General features: G+C 36.4%; 2 protein-coding genes across 2 annotated transcripts in view; both read right to left on the bottom strand.

Moving 5' to 3' along the window:
- Positions 1 to 20,789, bottom strand: part of LOC131154584 (uncharacterized) — a 531,072-nt gene that overhangs the window by 443,004 nt on the left and 67,279 nt on the right. The window lies entirely within an intron of this gene.
- On the bottom strand, positions 1,107 to 20,681 carry LOC131154588 (eukaryotic initiation factor 4A-3). The gene is made up of 8 exons (XM_058107493.1): positions 20,153 to 20,681; positions 18,249 to 18,489; positions 18,033 to 18,113; positions 17,387 to 17,494; positions 17,162 to 17,281; positions 15,748 to 15,915; positions 2,634 to 2,720; positions 1,107 to 1,567 (listed from the first exon to the last, which is right to left on the bottom strand). Exons 1-8 carry the CDS (start codon positions 20,455 to 20,457, stop codon positions 1,454 to 1,456), a joined length of 1,224 nt encoding a protein of 407 aa, XP_057963476.1. The 5' UTR covers positions 20,458 to 20,681; the 3' UTR covers positions 1,107 to 1,453.

The raw sequence follows: 20,789 nt of genomic DNA, 5'->3' as shown, positions 1-20,789 counted from the left end.
GCCCACAGTTCCTTTTTGTGCATGACTGAACAATCACCTGTAATGGCCATAGTGGATTCAGCCAACATGCTATTTTAAGTTGCCAGGGCGCAAATTCTATTCACCCTCCAATTGCGTAATGGCCAAACAGTTGGCTATAACTACTTCAATGGTTTCCACCAACTCATTCCTTTGTAAGAGGGTGTTGGGGGTAAATCCCACTTGCCCTACAATCACCTCATGGCCCAGTCATCATTTATGAGGACCTGAAGGAGACAAATGGGAGGAATAACAAAATCAAGTTGCCGGCATCATCAACCAATAAGATCATAAAAGTCTTCTACCAGCTAATTATGTATAAGATAATGAAGGGCCGGAGTCAACCAACGAAAATCATGATAGCTCCTTGCAGGCCAGCTATAATTAGGAGCAAGAAAATTCCAATATAATCGAATGTGAAGAATTCAATGACTCCTCATCAGACGAGGATTCAAAGTCTGTCAATGATGTGTGCGCGCACGAGCTCCCTCTCAAATGAAAATTGACTCTGAAATAAAATGAGATAAAAATAAAATAATAAACAAACAAAACCAGATTCAATTGTTAAATTCAATTCATTCCACAGGACCCCCTTTCCTTCTCATACTAATATGTAGTTATTTTATTATTCCTTGAATTTGTTTGTTAAGTCAAATTCATGCAACTAATGGTCTGTCAGTAATGGAATTCCAGGTATCATTCCTGTACTAGAATGTAATTATACATTGCCTTTCGTGAACCATTTTTGCAGTCACAACCTCACAACATAGTGGATAGAGAATTTCTGGACATGCTGACGAAAGAAACCATTGTTAATGGTTACCATCCAATCATGCCATTACCGTTTATAGCCAAAATGATGTACACAAGAACATTTACAACCTTGACCCCTGTAACTGGTTTTCGCCAGGCTTCATATATCAAGGGAAACTTGCAGTCTAAAAAAAGCCTAAGAAATCATACAAATACCATAAAAGTTACACTCCAAGCCAATATAAAAAATAAATAAATAAAAAAAACCCACTTGGGCAATCGAAGACCAAACTCAAACAGAAGGAAGCCGGGAGAGCAGAGTGTGCAGCAGGCACTCAGGAAGGAGTTGATGTCAGTTCATTAAACAATTAGTTACAGAACAGAGAGCCCATATCTCTAGCTAAAGTACATTTCAATGTCCACCATTAACATTAAAATCACACAATTGAATAGAAGCCCTCCAAACCTCATTCCCTGAAGGTCCTCAAAAAGTATGCCACCAGACCTTAACTCTAGAAACATTTTTTATCATTACAAAGACCAGAAAACTTCTATAGCTGTCCCATACACAAACCCATCACAGAGAAAGCTGGCACACATCAACAAAGCCGCACTGAAATTCCTCCCAGGCCACTATGCTTCATCACCATCCAATTTTGGTCAGGCAAAATATGACGAACAATTAAATCAAATCAGCCACGTTCATTGGCATTTCATCAATCTGAGTACTGTAATACTGCTCAATGTCTCTTAAGATCTTAATATCATCCTCTTTGACAAAGTTTATTGCCACACCCTGCATACCATCAAGAGTAAAATTTACATGGAAGTTCGCGCATCAATCAGTTACCATCAGATTGAGAACAGAACATCATGCCATATATGCAGACTGTAGACATAATACAATCAGGCTTCAAGTCCATAAAATGACAGCTGACACAACAAATTTATTCATCATTCTATTCTAATCATTGATCTCTAGTGTGTTTCATGGCCTATTGAGTGGCTAGGCTTGGCTAGGTCACTCTTAACCCATGCTTGGTGCAGTAAAAGTTGAGGATAACACTTGCATGAGCTAGATCTAGCCAGTCAGCTTCCAATGGCCAACTCAGGCCAAAGCAAACTGCAGGCATTAAATGAAAAAAGATAAAACAAATTGCACTCGTGCCCATATCCTATCCCTTATATGACAGACCAAACATGAGACAGGCTAATCATAGCAGATCCACTGGTCCAGTCCAATGCCATTCAATCCAGTCAAATCCTGTAAAACCTATAGCTTGCCAAACACACATAACCTCCCGCCATTGTATTGTGCAACACCAGCTAACACATTTAACCCTGGTAATTCAAAAATCATTTCTACAAAGCATACAAAAATATCTTGAAACCACCTAAGGAATTGAGGGGCATGATTAGAATGGAGATTTTAAATTAAAACATTCCTTTTCTTTCGGCTGCTTCTCATACTTTTACAATTATTTTGTCATTTCTCAAATCAAGGAATCATATTCTCTTTCAAAAAAAAAAAGGGGGAGGCAGGGGTGCAAAACATCCGTAATGATTTTTCCCAGTAAAAAGTGAAGAAATCAAGCAATAGAACACACAATGTAAATCAAGAAGTACCTATTCCATAAGATGCAAGACAATATGAGCCCTGAGAGACAAGTCACATAGATGCAATCATGCACTTATCTAGCATTCTTTATTTAACCCAGGGCTCTAAAATAACAATTAAACCAGACATCCATACAAATAACACTGGGCAGAAAATGGGTTCTTGATCACTGCCGCAAGTGCAAAATTTTTTATCCAGCAATTAAAAATAATGGCATTTCTGAGACACAGCAAAGAAAAAATACCTTGCGCCCAAAACGACCAGATCGGCCAATCCGATGAATGTAAAGCTCTCGATTGTTTGGAAGGTCATAATTGATCACCAGAGAGACCTGAGCAGGGAGATGGAGTATGCCCAAAGGCAACAAAAATGTAAAATGCCATTTCAATACATTATTGATAATACAGTAGAATAGGGATCCTCTTAAACAATATCAAATTAAAACTGCAGTTCATTTTTATACCTGTAACAGCAGAAAAGATAAAATAAAAAGGGCATCCCCCGGCCACAAGGCTCCCTGCTTTGCAAGGGTAGGGGGAGGGTCATCATAGTGTACGCAGCCTTATCCCTGATTTTTATGCAGAAGTCGTTTTCTTGGACTTGAACCTGTGACCAACTGGTCACAAAGGAGCAATCTTACCGTTAATCCAAGGCCAGCCCTCAAATAAAAGGCATGCACTTCAACCCTTATTTTGGATAACTGAAGACACAAGTGTAAATGGCCAGCTACTTTGAGCACCAGAGTAACCCCACCCACAGAACCAGGTAAAGCTTAGGATGGCCCCAGGGCATAATTTGCACCCAATAAGATCAAAGTTGTCAGAACTAAAATCCTAAATTTGTTGAGAGATCCACAGGATCGGACAGAGCATTGCAAGATTCTACTTTCAATGTATGATAAACATTATAAACACTAAAAATCTATATATTGGCATTTTATAACAACTCTTGCTACTATAACCCTAAAAACTTTGCAACTACAAGAAAATTTTAAAACATAGTTTAGTAATATAGCTCAAATAGTAGAGCCCTCATATAACAAAGAGATCAAGGTTTGAATCCTTGTATTTCTATCATATTTGAGGATGTAGCTCAATTAAACCAGCATGTGTGAAAAGGAACAAAAATATTACACAATATTCAACAACAGAACACCTGAGCAATCAAAATAATAAAACATGAAGATAAGACCATCATCCGAGATGATATTAATGTCACCATCCAATTCATAACCACTCAGAAAAATTAATAGTTAAAAATCTCTAAGAGGTTTTAGTAACCAACTAAGAAAATTATTACTATCAAAGCTATATCCTTAACACTAGTGTCTACATTCATCAAGATTTTTTTAAGGAGAAAAAAAGTTGAGGTGCTGTTGTAAGAAAAGTGCAATTACATCAAACCCAAGGGCATGCAGTCCTCCTAAAGAGCAGAAAAATAAAATGAATGAATAAATAATACAACTAAAATAACAAAATTTCATGGCTCATCAACTAGCCAAGTTGCACATCTGAGCCACACAGGAAACAAATCAAAGGCAGAGCACCATTAAGAAGCCAAAAAACAGAATCCCACCCTACACCAAATATGAAGCCATCATGCTTCCTTTTTTTTATCAGAAAAGAAATTATATTAAGAAATAGAATAGAGAGAATTACAAACTAGGAGAGGATAAGAAATCCTCACAGAAGAAAAATAAAACTAAGAAAATTATACAATACAAAAGGAAATGAAAAATAAAATAAAATAAAAAAACTAGCAAACTCTAATTAAGAAAAACAAATCTTTAAGCCCTTCCCTTTGTAATTGACAGAGGTCTTTAATCTTGTTACTTTAAGCTTTAGTCTGCTTTTCTATGAGCCTGAGTCCCATCCAATACACTCCACTCCCACCAGGATCAGCCATCCACAATCCCATATTATCCAATAATTTTTGGGCACCAGCATCCTGCACACAGACCTCCACAGGGGTACATAATAACCCATCCCTACATTAATTAGTCATAGCCAAGTCTACACCCAATCATTCCTCCTCAAAGATAGATACATCCTCCAAACCTTCAAGCAGAGAAGAAAGCATGTAAAAGATATCCCAAGTGTCAAAGAATCAGAAGCATAATCCATTTTTCGTTAGTCTCATCAAACAAGAAGCCACTATCACAAAAAACTCACCATCATACTTAACATCTTTTTCCAAAATATCTCACCATTTTTTATTTTCCTTCTGAAACAGATATCGTCTTCCTTCTAAATAAGACTTAGAACAACTCTGAGATTGCTCAACATAAAACTTTCCAACTTCATCTATTTTTTAAAAATTTCCTCCCCACATATTTGAGTTCATACAATTGTTAACAAGGAAACTTTTCTCACCTTTCCCACCCCTTCCTCACTGATCAACACTTACACACCTTCATATCCACATCCTTTTTACATACTTACCCATCCTTACTTTCCCAAAATACCCACCGCCCCAGGGTATGAACCATTTCCATGATTTACCTCATTCTGGCCTCCATCTGAATGCAACTCCTGCCCTGCTTGAAAATTTCTTCCCATTACATCCTCAACTGAAAGCTTTCTTCCTAATCCATCATCCCCAAAGGAATGGCTCTTTTACTTACCCATATCCCTTAGGCCTTTGATATTGCAATAAGCAGCTGTTTAGACCTCTCTGTAACTTGGGAACACCACACATACAAACCCCTTGACCCCATATTAGACAGCTGATCAGTCCCATGGGCTAATATACCTGACTCCTGGACTCTATTGGCCTTAAAATGGGCCTTTTCAATAGGTTGGCCCAACAGGGTATAAAAGAACCTCCTTTCTCTCCAATGAAAGCTCCAGACCTAGGCCTTTTTTACCCTGCATATGGGTTTGCTTAATTGCCTGGCCTAGCTTTGATAAAAAAGGAAGCTCCTCCTTTTCCAAGTAGCTGGACAAAGTTAAACATGATCAGCGAACACCTCAACTAATCTTCATTATCTCCACCTCCCCAGGAGAAACCCTAGCTGCCTCAACCAACATTGCAGCTGCTTCTGTAACCCTATCCATGTTGACTGCATCAATCATTGTCTCCAAACAAGACTCCTCAACTTCAGCAAAAAAGGGCCCAGTTCCTTCAATCACAACTTGCCACCATACTAAGCGCAGGTCTGACCTTTCCCTACCACCACACTCAGGATCCCTTCCTGAACACTTTGTTTACATCCTTTGCATTCATTTTGCTTTCCTTCTCAGCTACCATGACCGGATTCCACAATCAGTAAGCTGGCTTCCCTCTGCCACCAGAATCAGTAGAGAGATCCCTAGCTACCTAGCAAAACCCATTCACAAAGATTCATTGCCCATCACCTTTTGCACCACCCAGGGCAGACACCAAAAATATCTTCCCTTCCAGCCAACCCAACCCAAACTCCAGAAACTTTCCCCACTTTGTTAGACAAATATCCAATATCATATGCTGCCCTTTCAAATGCTTCAAAAACCCTTCCCCAACTGACTGAAAATTGACAAGCCGTCTCAAAACCAATTTTCAGAAGCTATAGGAAATCTCACCCATGTAATGCAAAATTTATTTAGTACAAGAACGAACATATAAGGTCTTCCCTTCGAACTGGATGGTGTTTTCCCACAAGAGAGAGAGGGAGAGAGAGAATCTCAGTGTGAAATACTAACTTCAAAGAAGCTAACAACCATTCTTATAATGCACTTGATTTTTCATCTTCTGTAGGGAAGGATGATAGATGGGTTCTGCATTCTCCGGGAATTTTTATCGCAGAACGCTTTTTATCCATCACCACTTCTCCACCCTTCCCTATATTCTAGAACCTTCCAACCAAAGCATTTTCGCTTCCTTACGAGTTACAACCTCTAAATCCCTTAAATCTATGAAGAGAGAGAGAGAGATAGAGAGAGAGAGAAAACCTTCCTTAGAAACAAAGCACTCCCAATCTACTCACGCACACCCAAAAGTTTACTCTCCAAATGCCCCAATAAAAATAGGAATGCAAGAATAAATGCATTTGTTTTGCTGCTTTGGAAACAAGAACACCACCAAAAAAACAAAGCATCTGGAGACAAAGATTTCAAAGGTCTTCTAAGTTCTAACCTGAAGCCAATCATTAGAATTGATTATATCAAGAACAACAGACCAAACAAAAACCCTTAATTTGGACAGAGTTTTAGCTTGCCAAATTGTAAAGTGTAAAAAAATATGGGAGCCAATAAAAATCACGGAGGATTTGAAAGAAAACTTCCTCAGACCTCCAAAACACAAGCTTTGCAATCACAACAAGAAGGATAAAAAGAATCAGTCACCCCTAAAGGTTGGGCAAGCTCAACTGATATCTTCTCAATCAAAATCCTCCAGAAAGAACAAAAAACAAAGGGTTCAAGAAACAATAGCCCCCTCAAAAACCAATAAATTAGACACTGGAGCATTTTAGCAATTCAAAAGATGATAAAGATGACAATAGGCAATGCAAAAAAGATATGTCCTACTCCAAAGGTTCTAAAACCAAACTCTCTTCATTACCAACACAGAATCTAACTAAAGGAAGAAAAACAATGCAATATCTCAAAAATAAACTTCCAATGACTGGCATGAGTAGCATTAACACTAATTGTGGCATTCGCCCATTCCAACAAATCCCATATTTGCTGTGAACCCTACGCCATAAGGATCCAGGATCCAAGATCCAAAAAGCCATAACCAATTTACCTGTTCTTAGAAACTAGATTTCCTAACACCAAACCACCCTTGCATTGAGCTCACAAACCCTATTCCAACCCCACTTACCTTCAACAACCTCAGATCACAAAAATCTCTCCTCTAAAAGCAACAATTAGAAGACCTAGAGAGACAACAGGTAAAGAGGAATAGAAGACAAAAATGCCTGACACAAAGTGATAGGCCCTCCCTAAGTACAAAAAAGCCCCTCCCCATTCATCCAATCTGCTAGCTACCTTCTCCACAATAGGATTCTAACAGGACACAACCCTAGGAATGGTCTCATCCAAACCTCATTCAATCCTTTTGGCAACGCCAATGGCTAAAATCTTATGCACACTCATCACCAGACAAATAGAACTAAGATCCCTTGCTATAATGCTTCTCCTCTTCTTCTTCTTCTTCTTCTTCTTTATATGTAAGCTTATAAATTAAATATTTAGTTTAATTAATGTAAGTTTATAAATTATAACTAATACATAATATTTATTCTTTTTATTGAAATTTAGTTACTGTTTTTTAATTTGTAATATTTAGTTTAATTCATGTAAGTTTATAAATTATAACTAATACTTAATATTTATTCTTTTTATTGAAATTTAGCTACTATTTTTTTTATTTGTACTCTTTTCTTTTGATGTTGAACTACGTTAAATTGTTGATGCTTTTGGGCTTCGTTCTGGCAATTTTATTAAATTTCCAATTTTGTTATTGAATGTTTTGGCCTTTTAAATTCTAATATTACTAGATATTCATATGTTCATATATCAATTACCCAAATAGATATTTTACACCATTTTAATAATTGTGCGCCTCACGCCTCGGCTTCAAAGACCCTTTGCACCTCGGCTCGCCTCACGCCTCTAACTACTATGGCTATAATAGGTTTATCCTTCCAAACAAGGCAACGAGAGTTTGAATAATATTGCCACCCACAACCTCATTAGCAACCAAAAATAAAAAAAGAACTCTCTAAAAATCTCAAAAGATCATCATTAATAATGCCCCAAAAAACTTGAAAGAAACAAAAAGACTGTCTGGGCCCCACCTCATAAGCCACTCTTGGCTTCCTCATCAAAAGGTCTCTCTAATCATTCCGCCCGCCTTCTTCACAACAATAGGAGACAAACCAAAGCCTTCCATCTCTACCACTACCCTCCTCTAAATAAAACTCCTTAAAATGAGGCTCTCTCCCTCAGCATCAAATCTATATCCCTAACCACCTCTCCCTCCCTATTCTCCAACTCTTTTATCAGGCTCTTGCATTTTCTCCATTAGCAGCAACTCTATGAAACAATCAAGAACTACTAAAGCAAACCCACCACACAAGTAAAACTATAAATTCCAAGACTTGATTTCTCTTCCAACTCTAAGGGGAGGAACCACCTTAATAGGTTTTACAACCCTCATAAGTAGAGAGAATACTTTCCAAACATTAAGACATACTTGCCCAAAATAAATAAGTAGACATCATATAAAATCATATAACCTACGATATATTAAATGTGGAGAAGGGTCTCCACAAGCCCTATTCTTCATGATAGACTCTCCCCTCCATCATTCTCTCATGTCTAGTAATTTGACCTCAAAAGGTGGTTCACTAAAGGATTTGATGAAAAAGTATGGATACATGGTGACTTAACAGTCAAGAGGGATCACAGAATTTGTGATAAGGGTTACGAGGGCAAAATGGAAAGACCTAACCTGGATGCTCAGTCTTTTTATGACCACGATAAATTTTGTGATGCTAGAATTGCCAGCCTTCCCAATAAATCATCACAAACATACAAGAACAGCTTATTGATCACCTTAGGAGACAGCAAGGCATCAGACTGGACCTCCTTACTCTTGGGCAAGAACACTGAAGACTTGTACCCTAGGCGAATGCGCGCCCTCTGATGCACCCTCTCTTCACTTGCACAATCCAGTGACCAGTTGCTTGTATGCTTGATCGATATCTTTTTGTTTAGACTTTTCCAACATATTGAAAAGCTTCATTTTGGGGGCACTAATTGTATGGTAACCCTTCTTATACATTCATAACACTTCAGGTTTGTCAGGTCTTTTTGCCTCATCTTGGACAGAGTAGGGGCAGCCAAAGTCTTCAGCTCAACACAATCTATCTACTTTCTCCATCCATCTTTCATGTACCACATCTTTTGCATAAGATGCACCTTGATCAATGGAATTGAAGTGTTGGCTGCAGAGTTTTATTTGAATTCCATAGCAAAGCCACCAACTTATCAGATAGTTTGATGTTGCTCACTCTTGTCAGAGTAGCAGAGTGATAAGTTTAAGAAACTCTTATGCATATGTATCAAATTCCTTCCAGTCTCGGGCAAGACAGCACAATCTAGTATTAACAACCTTAGCATAATTATGTACACAAATACATCGACCAGAAGTTCCTTCTCTTGACCCCAATCAGTTACAAGCCCTTCCTATGTCTCAAATTTCTGTTGTAATTTCAGATTTCAGGAGGGTTAGAAACAAAAGCAGCATTCAGTTACCTTCTTACAAAATTCCAACAAAATTTTGGATATATCGATCAAAATTTCTGAAATTAACAATGAAAAATGAAGAAAAACTAAAAAATATTAAGGGGCTGTTTGGTATCACTGTAAAAATTTACAGAAACGAAAACTAAAAATCAGAAACATAAAACCCAAAAACCAGCAACCTACTTGATTAGTATTTATGAAATTAAAATAAATTAAAAACGTAATTAAAAAATGCTCATTCTTGTCTTTAAATCAAATAATATTATAAAAATATGACTAAATTATAAAATTGCAAAATAATACACATTAAACAACACAATAATAAAAATAAAAATTATTTTAAGTACTTAATTGTTAAACTTTAAAATTTTGGTTCACAAGAAAAATTTTATTAGACATGACAATTGAAAAATAGTAAAAGTATTTGTAACCGACTTTATATTATTTTTGGAAATTTATGTATGCTTTTATTTTAATTATATTTAAATTCATATGATCATTTTATTTTTATTTTACTGTAAAAGTGTATAAAATGAATGATTTAATCCAAAAGAACTATTTCTGAATATAAAAATTTGTGGCACCAAATTGTCAAAACAACTGAAAACCATAAAATTTAATTTTCAGTTTTTTTGCAAATAGCTGAAAACGAACAGAAACAAAAAACTGACAATATAAATAAACTCATTCTTATAATCTGTTTCTTCACAGTGCAAAAACAGAAACAAAAAATAGAAAACATCAATGATACCAAACAAGCCCAAAGGTTTTATTTGGTTTCTAAATTATTCATAATTTTTAATATTTTCCCAAGTTTCACTCATAATTTCAACCATTAATTTTAAATTTCCCATTTTTCTTTAAATCAAAATCAGAATTTCAATACTTTATTTTTTATTAAAAAAATTATTAGAGAGAAAAGAGTACAACAAGAAAAAAGAAGAAAAACATGGAGATTAAGATGTCCTATCAAAACAAAATAAATTGAGCAAAACAAGAACTCCAAAAAACAAAGATTATGAATCATCTCTACACAAGCAAAGCCACAGAGTCCCGCTGTCAATCAGCCAGAGGTAGAAACCCCATAATCTACAGCAATGCAAGAAACCCCACTCTAATCCCAAGCAAAATAAGAGAGGTGTACAAATTGTTAAAAATTCTCCAACCAAATACACCAAAAGATAGCTGTAATCGAGCATTGCCAAAAAGCCTCTCACTCAAAAATGCCTCCAAGGAGAAGGCCACACCTAATACTCTCCAAAAATACCAAACTTGCTTCAAAGGGTTCAAGAGAAATGACAATGTTTTACAAATGTGAACAAACCTCTCTGCTCTTGAAGCCATGGGCACACATCGGGTGATGGAGACTCGTAAGGTCTACATTCTGAAGCAAGTAATTGGTTCATATTTTTTAAAAGATACAACAAGAAGTCAACAAAAACAAACCTTAAGTCCTACTAGGTGGGGTCAGCTATATGAATCCTTTTCTGCCAATTCACCCGATCAAGAGTGTTTTCCTCCATTAGATTAAGGGCTATTAAATTCTTCCTCACTACCTCATTCCAAGTTATTTTAGGCCTACCCCTTCCACTTTTCATGCCAAAAACAATAACTAACTCACTCCTCCTCACAGGTGCTCTACTACATCTACATTTCAAATACTCAAACCATCTAAGCAGCCCCTCCCTTATCTCTTCTTCAACCAATGCTATACCTATCTTTTTGCACATATGCTCATTTCTCACTTTCTTTTAATGTCAAACTACTCATCCAACTTAATATACGCATTTAAGCAACTTTTACTTTTAGTACATGTTTCTTAATTGCCTAACATTCTGAACCATAAAGCATAGCCAGCCTTATAGTCATCTTATAAAACTTCCTTTTTAAGTTTAAGGCTATTCTACGATCACACAACATACCTAATGCACTCCTCCATGTTACCCAACCTGTTTTTATTTTATATACTACATCTTCAATTTCCCCTTCCACTTGCATTATAGATCCAAGATATCTAAATCAATTAGTGCTATTAATCTCTTGATTATCAAGTTTAATTTTCTCTCAGCTGTTACTCCTTGCATTACTAAAATTACATTTCATATATTCTGTCTTATTTCTACTTATCCTAAACCCTTTAAACTCTAATGTGGCTCTCCAAAGGTTTAGCTTAGATTCCACTCTACTCCTACTATCGTCAATCAACACGATGTCATCTGCGAACAACACACACCAAGGGATATCATTTTGGATATTCCTACTAAGTTCATCAATCACTAAGTAAAAAGATAAAGACTCAAAGGAGAACCTTGATGTACACCTATTGTGATTAGAAAATCTCTAGATTCCCCTCCTACAATCCTAACGCTAGTCGCTAATCTATCATACATATCCTTAATGACCTCAGTATATCTACTGTGTATCCCCCTTCTTTTCTAAGAATCACCAAAGAACTTCCTTAGGTACTCTATTCATATGTTTCCTCTTGGCCAATTAAAACCATATGCAAGTCCCTCTTCTTTCCCTAATATCTCTTAAGCATAAAACCAAATTGATTTATGAAATCCTCGTTTCTAGTTTTATTCTATGTTTAATTACCCTTTCCCATAATTTCATTGTATGACCCAAAATCTTAATTCCACAATAGTTATTACAGTTTTACAAATCACCTTTGTTTTTGTATAAAAGTACTAATGTATTTTTCCTCCATTCTTCTAGCATTTTCTTGATTTTTAAAATAATGTTGAACAAATTAGTTAACCAAATATTTCCTTCGTCTCTTAAACATTTCCAAACTTCAATTGGTATTTTATCTGGTCCTATAGATTTCCCACTTTTCATCTTTTTTTAATGTCATCTTAACTTCAAGGACTCTAATTTTGCAAATAAATCCCCTATTTTTAGTCTTCTCCTCATTTGTCACTTCCTAGTTCAATATTTCACTTTGACTTTAATTAAACAACTTATCAAAATATATTCATTACCTCTCTTTTATGTCTTCTTCTCTAATTAAGACATTATCATTCTCATCCTTTATACATTTTACATCACCGAAATCTTTGCATTTTCCTTCTTCAACTCTAGCAAGTTTATAAATGTCTTTTCCTCCTTGTGTCTAGTCTAGTATATGAAGTATCATCAGTTCTATATTTAGCTTCACTAAGAGTCTTTTTTGCATTTTTCCTGGCCTCTTTATATTTTTCAAGATTTTCTATATTTCTACAAATTTGCCATATTTTATACCAATTTCTTTTTGTATTAACGGCTTTTTGGACTTCTTGATCCCACCACCAACTTTCTTTACTACCCAAGTATCTTCCTTTGAACTCACCTAAAACCTCTTTTGCTATCCTTACGATAGAATTAGCCATTTTATTCCAAACTGTATTTGCATATTTTTTTCCAAGATCCAGTCCAAAAAAAGGCCTTAACCATGGAAAGAAGTTTTGATTTCCAAATGAAGGAGTAAGAGGTGAAAGCAGCAACATCAAGAATTTCATTCAAAAGAAAGAAGAAGGAATTACAAGAAAAGTCCCCCAAAGAATCTAAACCCCAAATGCTTTTCTGTCACTTCCTAACTGGAACTGAAAAGAATGGCGCACATTGATCAAAAGGGCAAGCTTGTAGGTCTCTCTAGACCCTTAAAATTTCCAATGAAATCAAAATTTCAATTGTTGGCCCTTCTAAATGGTTCCAATGCTATGGTTCTATATTTCCCCAACATGTATGAGGATACCCCTTAATACAAGGATAGCTAAATTCACTTTTCTCCATTCCTAATGACTCAATAAATGAAAATATTTTCAGATTGATTAAACTAGTCAAATAGGTCATGTGGCTCGCCCTCTTTACTCTAAATCAGGGAAAGTGACTTTAGTACCATAGCTGGATCAAGAAGTGTGCTGGAAATTACTAGGATGGACTCTATTATGCATTTAGTCCTGACGGTAGCAGAGCTGTAGTGTCACTACTCTCTGCAATCCTTTTTTCCTTTACAAACATATCCAATCAGGACATAACAGTGCACAGCTGCCTCCTTTTAAATTCTTTTTTTATTAATGAAACTTCTTTTGCTATCAAAAAAAATAAAATAAAAATGACAGTGCATAGCTGTTTGCTTAATTCAGAAATTGTCTAGTCATGTTGCTCATGTCCCACATTCAGCTTCTCCATCATGACATGCATATAGTCCCCACAATCTTTGATGTCATTGAGATTGTATTGGATTCAGTTCAGGCAGACCAGTTCTTTTTTCTTTTTTTTTACCTCTAACTCAGCTCTTTTTTTTCCTGTTGGCACAGTTCAGTCCAGGCAGACTGATGCTGAAGGGCAAATAAACCAGTTTAAAAAGTGAGCTGCCTTAACTAGCCTAAGGGGCCTCGTGTTTAAAAACCTCAAAACAGAAAACCCTATCCTGAAGTGGGATTACGTAGGAACCTAAGTGGAATTGCAATCCTAACAGTTCTATCCATCCCATCCCATCCCAATGAAGTCCTACCAGATCCCAACTCCACAAGCAATCTGGGACGATTCCCTAAATCTGGCACAAGGTCCTCCAATCCAGATCGCATTCTTAATAAGCATGACTGCATGACTAAGAAACAAACCAAGATCCTCTGCTTTTCCAAGGAGCTTATCCTGGCTCTCTCCCATTGGGATTCAAATTCTTTTTACAGTCATGAAGAGTAATCATGTGTCATTCATACTCAATTGGACATCTCTTATTTTTCTTTAGCATATTACAGTCACAAATAAAAGACATGCATGTTTAAAAGACATCCAAATAAAAGAAATTTCACCTGGACTGCAGTACTTGACACAATTAATGCCAATGACTTGCTTCAGAAGAGAAGACCCAATAAAGCAATGTCCCCAGATACTTGTGTCCTTCACTCGAGGAGTGTAGAGACTAGTGCATATTTGTTTCTTCATTGTCCTTACATGGTAGCTATTTGGAATAAATTATTTGGTATATCTGGCAAGAATTGGGTCATCCGTTCATATCGAAGGCATTTTGCACCATCATGTTTAGAGGCTTTGGTGAAGGAAAGGATAGGAAAGCTTTATGGCGATGCTCAATTATGGCTATAATTTAGTGTGTTTGGATAGAAAGAAATGCTAGAATTTTCCAAAGAGTGGCTATATCAAATAACTCATTTTGGAATAGTGACTTATCTTTCTTCATCGTGGGTGCAAGCGCGTGGTTTTTTTTAGCCACCTCTCTTTGGAAGACATGCAGCAAGACTGGTTGGCTCTTTTGCATTGAGTTTGTTTTGGGCTTAGACTGTGAAAGTTGTAATTATTTACTTTTAATGTAAAGGGAGAATTTTATTCTCCTTGTTTTTTCATTTTTGTTTTATTCTTCTTGTACATTCTGTTGCCTCTAATAATACTTCTTTGTTTATTAAAAAAAAAATTTATATACATTGAAGTGTCCATTTAAGTGCAGGTGTTTGATAATCTGATGGCGGGCTAGAAGCAACTGTTTTATAAACATATCCAGACCAGATGGCAGGAACAAAGACTATAGCATGGGTTCAAACCTCTTTGAGCCCAACCACCAATGTGCATTCCAATTTTTTTTAACACAATAAGAATAAATAAACCCAGATTCTTTTACTGGTAAGATATGCAAATACGAACACTTAGTTACATGTGTTCATTAGAATGCACAAATGTTAAAGATTGAAAAGGCTGGGTTAACATGCAGCATTTAGCCTTCATAATATCCAGGGTCAATCCATATGGCATCATTAAATATTTGTGCAAACAAGAGAGAGTACATGATACCTAAGAATCATCGTAAACACCTAGATTTTTTACCTTTTCCTTTTTTCATCTTTGCAGAACATCAACATTTAGACAAGCAGCAACACATTATTTCAAACTAGGCATACAACTGCCAGCAACACATTATCTCAAACAAGGCATACAACTGCCTTTACAGACACCTCAAAACTTTGTCCTCAACAGTCCCTTTGAGACGACCAGATTGTCAGTATTTAAAGACTATTATATAGACTTGTGGCTTGCAATTTTTCAGAACTGAATAAACATTATTAAGAAAATTACAATATATATTAGGGAAAATTTTAATTTAAGGGTAAAAACTAAAAGACTTGCCTGTTGAACATCAAGCCCCCGAGCCCACACATCTGTTGTGATCAGGACACGGCTAGTACCACTCTTAAATTCTGTCATTATGGCATCTCTCTCCTTCTGAGGCATGTCGCCATGCATTGATGAGACAGTAAAGTTACAGCTACGCATCTTCTCAGTCAACCAATCCACCTGTCCCGGAACAGAAAGAAATTCAAATAAATCCAGAAGGCAGAATATATGGCCAAAATAACCATGAGAATTGACATGTCAAGAACTAATGAAAGCTGACTTGGTGAGTCCCCCACAACCCCATCTTCCCTCCATAGGCAAAATACAGATTGAGAGACAAAAACTAGAAACCTTTACGAAATTGATATGCGTTTTAGTTGTTGAGGTTCAGGAAAAGGGGAGGGGAAATAGGACCATGGAAATTGTCAGCATGGGACAGCAATCATTTGGACACCCTGGACTTTCCGTGTCAGCAAAGGGACAAACTTAAACCCATAAACATGGAACTCTGCAGATAAGAGGAATATCCAGATTGCCAGCCCTAAATATTAAACTTCCATTCCACTTTCCCTTTGATTCTGATTTCATAAATATTCTGACAAGTTTCAGCAACAAATATTGCTTGTGAACACTGATGTAGAGCATTTTTTGAAGATAAAAGAAGAAATTTATTAAGAAAAAAAAAAAAGAATACAAAACTTGGGAGGACAAGGTAGGATACCAGCAAGGCTACAATAAACTAAACAAATTGCAAATGCTTGCACATCAGCCAGCTGTATCCTCCTAAAAAAGTAGAAGAATTTTACTGCATGTTCTATTAATTTTTTTTTTTTTCTTATTACAGGATTTAGTTTTTTAAACAAACCACAACCAACACAAGTAGGTTATAATATCAACAAGCAATTCAACTCATCGAATGCTAATAGTCAAAAACACTGTAAAAAATAAATAAATAAATGAAAAAAATAAAAGAAACATCCAATAACATTTCAATTAGTATGTGATGCCAGCATGTATTGAGGTTTTTAAGAGATCAGACACGTGACAATATCACATGAATCTAATTTTCCAATTAGCTACGAACCCAATATATACTTACAAATCTCATATCCAATAAGCATCAAAAATGAATAATTATTAAAATAAGTTTGAGAATGCTGCAGTCTGATCCATATTAAATTATAAGTATTGGTTCCACAATTTCTATACACAACCACATAGGATACATACATACATACATACAAACATACATATATATGTATGAAGTAATCAGTTTCCAGCTCCAGTACACATGTGTGCATGTGCATAAACAGAGAACGACAAATGCATTTATGCATGTAATATATCTAGCATCTTTCCTGCTTTAGAGCCATATTCATATTATAATCTCTAAAACCAATAGTAGTCAACTACAATATTACATTACCTTTCGCTTTGTATTACAGAAAATAACAGCTTGAGTAATGGTAAGTGTATCATAAAGATCACAAAGAGTATCAAACTTCCATTCTTCTCGTTCCACTGCGACGAAAAACTGCTTGATGCCCTGACATCATATACAAACAAAATAAAATTAGAAAGAAACTAAAATGAGCGTTTCAAATGATGGATTCTTTTCAAAAAGCAGCTAGGAAGCATACAGATAATTTACCTCTAGAGTCAACTCATCACGTTTCACGAGGATCCTGACAGGATCTGTCATAAATTTGTTTGTAATCTCCAAAATTTCATTTGGAAGGGTAGCAGATATCAAGACAACCTGCAAATTATGACAATGAAAAAAAATTTAGAACCAGTACGGGTATTACTTCCTGCAGGTTCAGCAGCATAATAATCATACATAATAATAAGCATCATTAATATGAAACAATTTGATATAACATTTGAAGTATATGTTATACATACAACAAAGAAAAGCATAGAGAAACATGAGCGTTGTGACATGACATCAGCAGATATCATCACGGTCGTAGAGAACCACATCCTTAATTAAATCCAAATAGATATAAAAACAAAATGTTAGTTGACATATTTGGATGCACAAGCAAAAGATCCTCATTATAGAAAATGCACACTGAGAATTTTGACTTCTGCAAGGTGTTACTAAAGGAAAAATCAACATTTTAAGTATTACCAAACTACATAAAATGAAGAGAGCAATAATTTGTTTGTCAATGTTAACTTGACGATATAGCATCAATCAATGCACAATTGATGAACTAAGAGAACTGCGAATGGAGCACTGGGGGCTGATGTCTCCCATACACACAAAAAAACACACACAGAAATAGGGGTACCTGCAGCTCTGGGGGAAGATATCTGTACACATCATAAATTTGGTCCTTAAATCCTCTGCTCAACATCTCATCAGACTCATCCTGAAAACAAGATTTGTACACAAATACTTTTAAAATACAAATTGTTTTTGTAACTCCCACAGTCCCACCCCGTTATTCTGACATCCACTCATATAAACAGAAAAAACGTGTGATAGCTAGGAATGCTGAACTCACAAGAATTAATAATTTAATAGCTCTTGTTCGCAGCGTTCTTCTCTTGATCATGTCACAAACTCGACCTGGCGTTCCAGACACGACATGAACTCCATATTCCAACTTTCTAATATCATCACCAACGCTTTTTCCCCCAATGCATGCGTGGGCTTGTATGTTTATGTAATTACCAATTGCCAATATTACTGTCTCTGTTTGAGTTGCCAGTTCCCTCGTAGGAGACAAGATCAATGCTTGGACCCTGTAGAAAAACAGTTACCAAATATGACAATAAGCTAGCTGAAACAAAATGAAAACAAGAAATTATGCATGCCATTCAATTTTTAATATGCCAAAAAAACATAGACAATGACGACCCTGTATCTGTCAATTTGGTGTATCATAGAACATACGACCATGCACCAGTGTAATAGCATAAATCACAAACTCGCAGACAGACTACCTGCAGATTTTTGAACATTTTCTCCAGTTCCTGATCAAACCTCAATCAGAAGAAAGCATATTTGCCTCATTATTCAGCAAAACATAGGAGAGGTCTTTAAGACCCATTTGGTTAAATGGGATGTTGTCCGGAAACCAATCCCAAGAGGTGGATTGGGTCTCAAATCTCTCACACTCTTCAACGAGGCCCTTATGGCTAGATGGATTTAGAGATTCATGAATGAGAAGGAGTTTCTTTGGAGAAAGGCTATTACTTCAAAGTACAACCTCAAACACAATGGATAGACATCACTAGCCCAAGTAATCCTATGAGGTAAGTGTTTGGAAGGATGGGATATTTTTTCACTATCATCCACTCCCATATTGGATTAGGAACAATGACAATTGGTGTGGCTCATCTCTTCTGAGTTCTAAATTCCAGAAATTTATTTAATCTTGCTTGCAACAAATATGCTTTGGTTAGTATGTATGCGGACCATTACGTGAATGGGGCAGCTTGGAACATCCCCTTTGTTAGAAATGGCCATGATTGGGAGGTGGAATCTTTTGCTGTTTTACCCTCAATTGTATCAATCAGGATATTCCTCTATGGAAGGTCAATACAAATGGCTGCTTCACGGTCAGCTCCTTCCACAACCAAGTTTGACAGCCCCCTTGAGGTCAGACCTGATTTCCCTTAGAAAGTCATTTTGAAAACTCTTGCACTAATGAAAGTTGTCTTTTTTTTAGGGAGGCAACTTTGGAGAAGATTCTCACTCTAAATAACCTTTAGAGAAGAGGTTTCACCTTGGTCGATAGATGCTTTCTTTGCAAAGGTGATGCTATAACTATAGACAACTTACTGCTCCACTGCCTACAGACCATAATGTTTTGGAAACTGGCCACTGCCCTTTTAGAACAGCATAGGGTCACGGCTTAATCTGTGGGAAAGGAAATGTGGGCTTGGAAGGGAATTTCTGTGAATAGAGTGGGGAAAAAAAAGCCTTGTCATTGATTATTTTCACTTTTTCTGGATTGCAAGGAGAGAAAAGTCTTTGAAGGAAAATCTACTTCTCCCACAACCCTAGGGATAGATGACACTCTACTCACATCTAAATTAGTGTTTTGAGACCCATAACTGCCCCTTCCCAAAATGAATTTTCAAGCACAAGTCTGAAAACCACAAATGACAGCTTCAAAACCCCAATCTGAGCTGTTCAGAAACCCTAAATAGGAAGGCTTTAATAACCCTAGCCCACATGCAATGCTGTCAAAACTCTGTTTTCAAGACCCAATTGCTATGATTTAATAACAGATTTTTATAATTTAAAAGCTTATGAAAAGTCTCCCCTTCCCTCTCCCTCCGAAATTAGGTTTAAAACCTCCACACACGCAAAATACGTACAACAGAATCTATACCTAATAATATCTCACGAAAACCCTAACACGAAAAATACAAATGAAAGAACACGGAGTACACGTACTCTCGAGAGGAGGTGTCGACCATCTGACAGACGGCGAGAGCAATCATGGAGGTCTTGCCAGTGCCGCTCTGGGCCTGGGCGATGACATCGCGGCCTTCGATGATGGGCCTCACAGCTCTCTGCTGTATGGCGGAGGGCTTCTCGAAGCCGTAAGCGTAAATCCCTCTGAGCAAATCGTCTTTTATACCCATATGATCGAAGCTCTGTATGGGTTCCACGCCCTCCGTCGTCTCGAACACCAACTTGTCCTCCTCCACCATGTTCCGACGGCCCCTGTTCGCGGGCACCACAGCAGCTGCCGCCATATCTCTCTCTCTCTCTCTCAAGTGCAGCGAGGGCGTCTGTCGAGTAGGGGATTGGAATCACGTATAAATTTGTTTATTTTGTTTTTTTAGTACTTATAACAAATGAGGAGGATGTGATGATTTATCACTAAAATAATATATTTTTGATTTAAATTACTTTTCAGTATAGGTAAATATATTTAAAATTGTTTAATTACTTTTTATTTTAATTGATTTTCAATCTATTAGATTTATGAATTATAAATGCATAAATAATTTAATGCAATGTTTTCTATTTTTTATAAACTTAAAGCATTTTCATATATCTCTCATAACTTTTTATCATTTTTCCG

This window comes from Malania oleifera, chromosome 4, assembly GCF_029873635.1.
Source record: "Malania oleifera isolate guangnan ecotype guangnan chromosome 4, ASM2987363v1, whole genome shotgun sequence".
In the NCBI taxonomy this organism is placed as follows: Eukaryota; Viridiplantae; Streptophyta; class Magnoliopsida; order Santalales; family Ximeniaceae; genus Malania; species Malania oleifera.
Note: the sequence above shows the minus strand (reverse complement) of the source record. Positions and strands in the feature narration are given on the sequence as shown.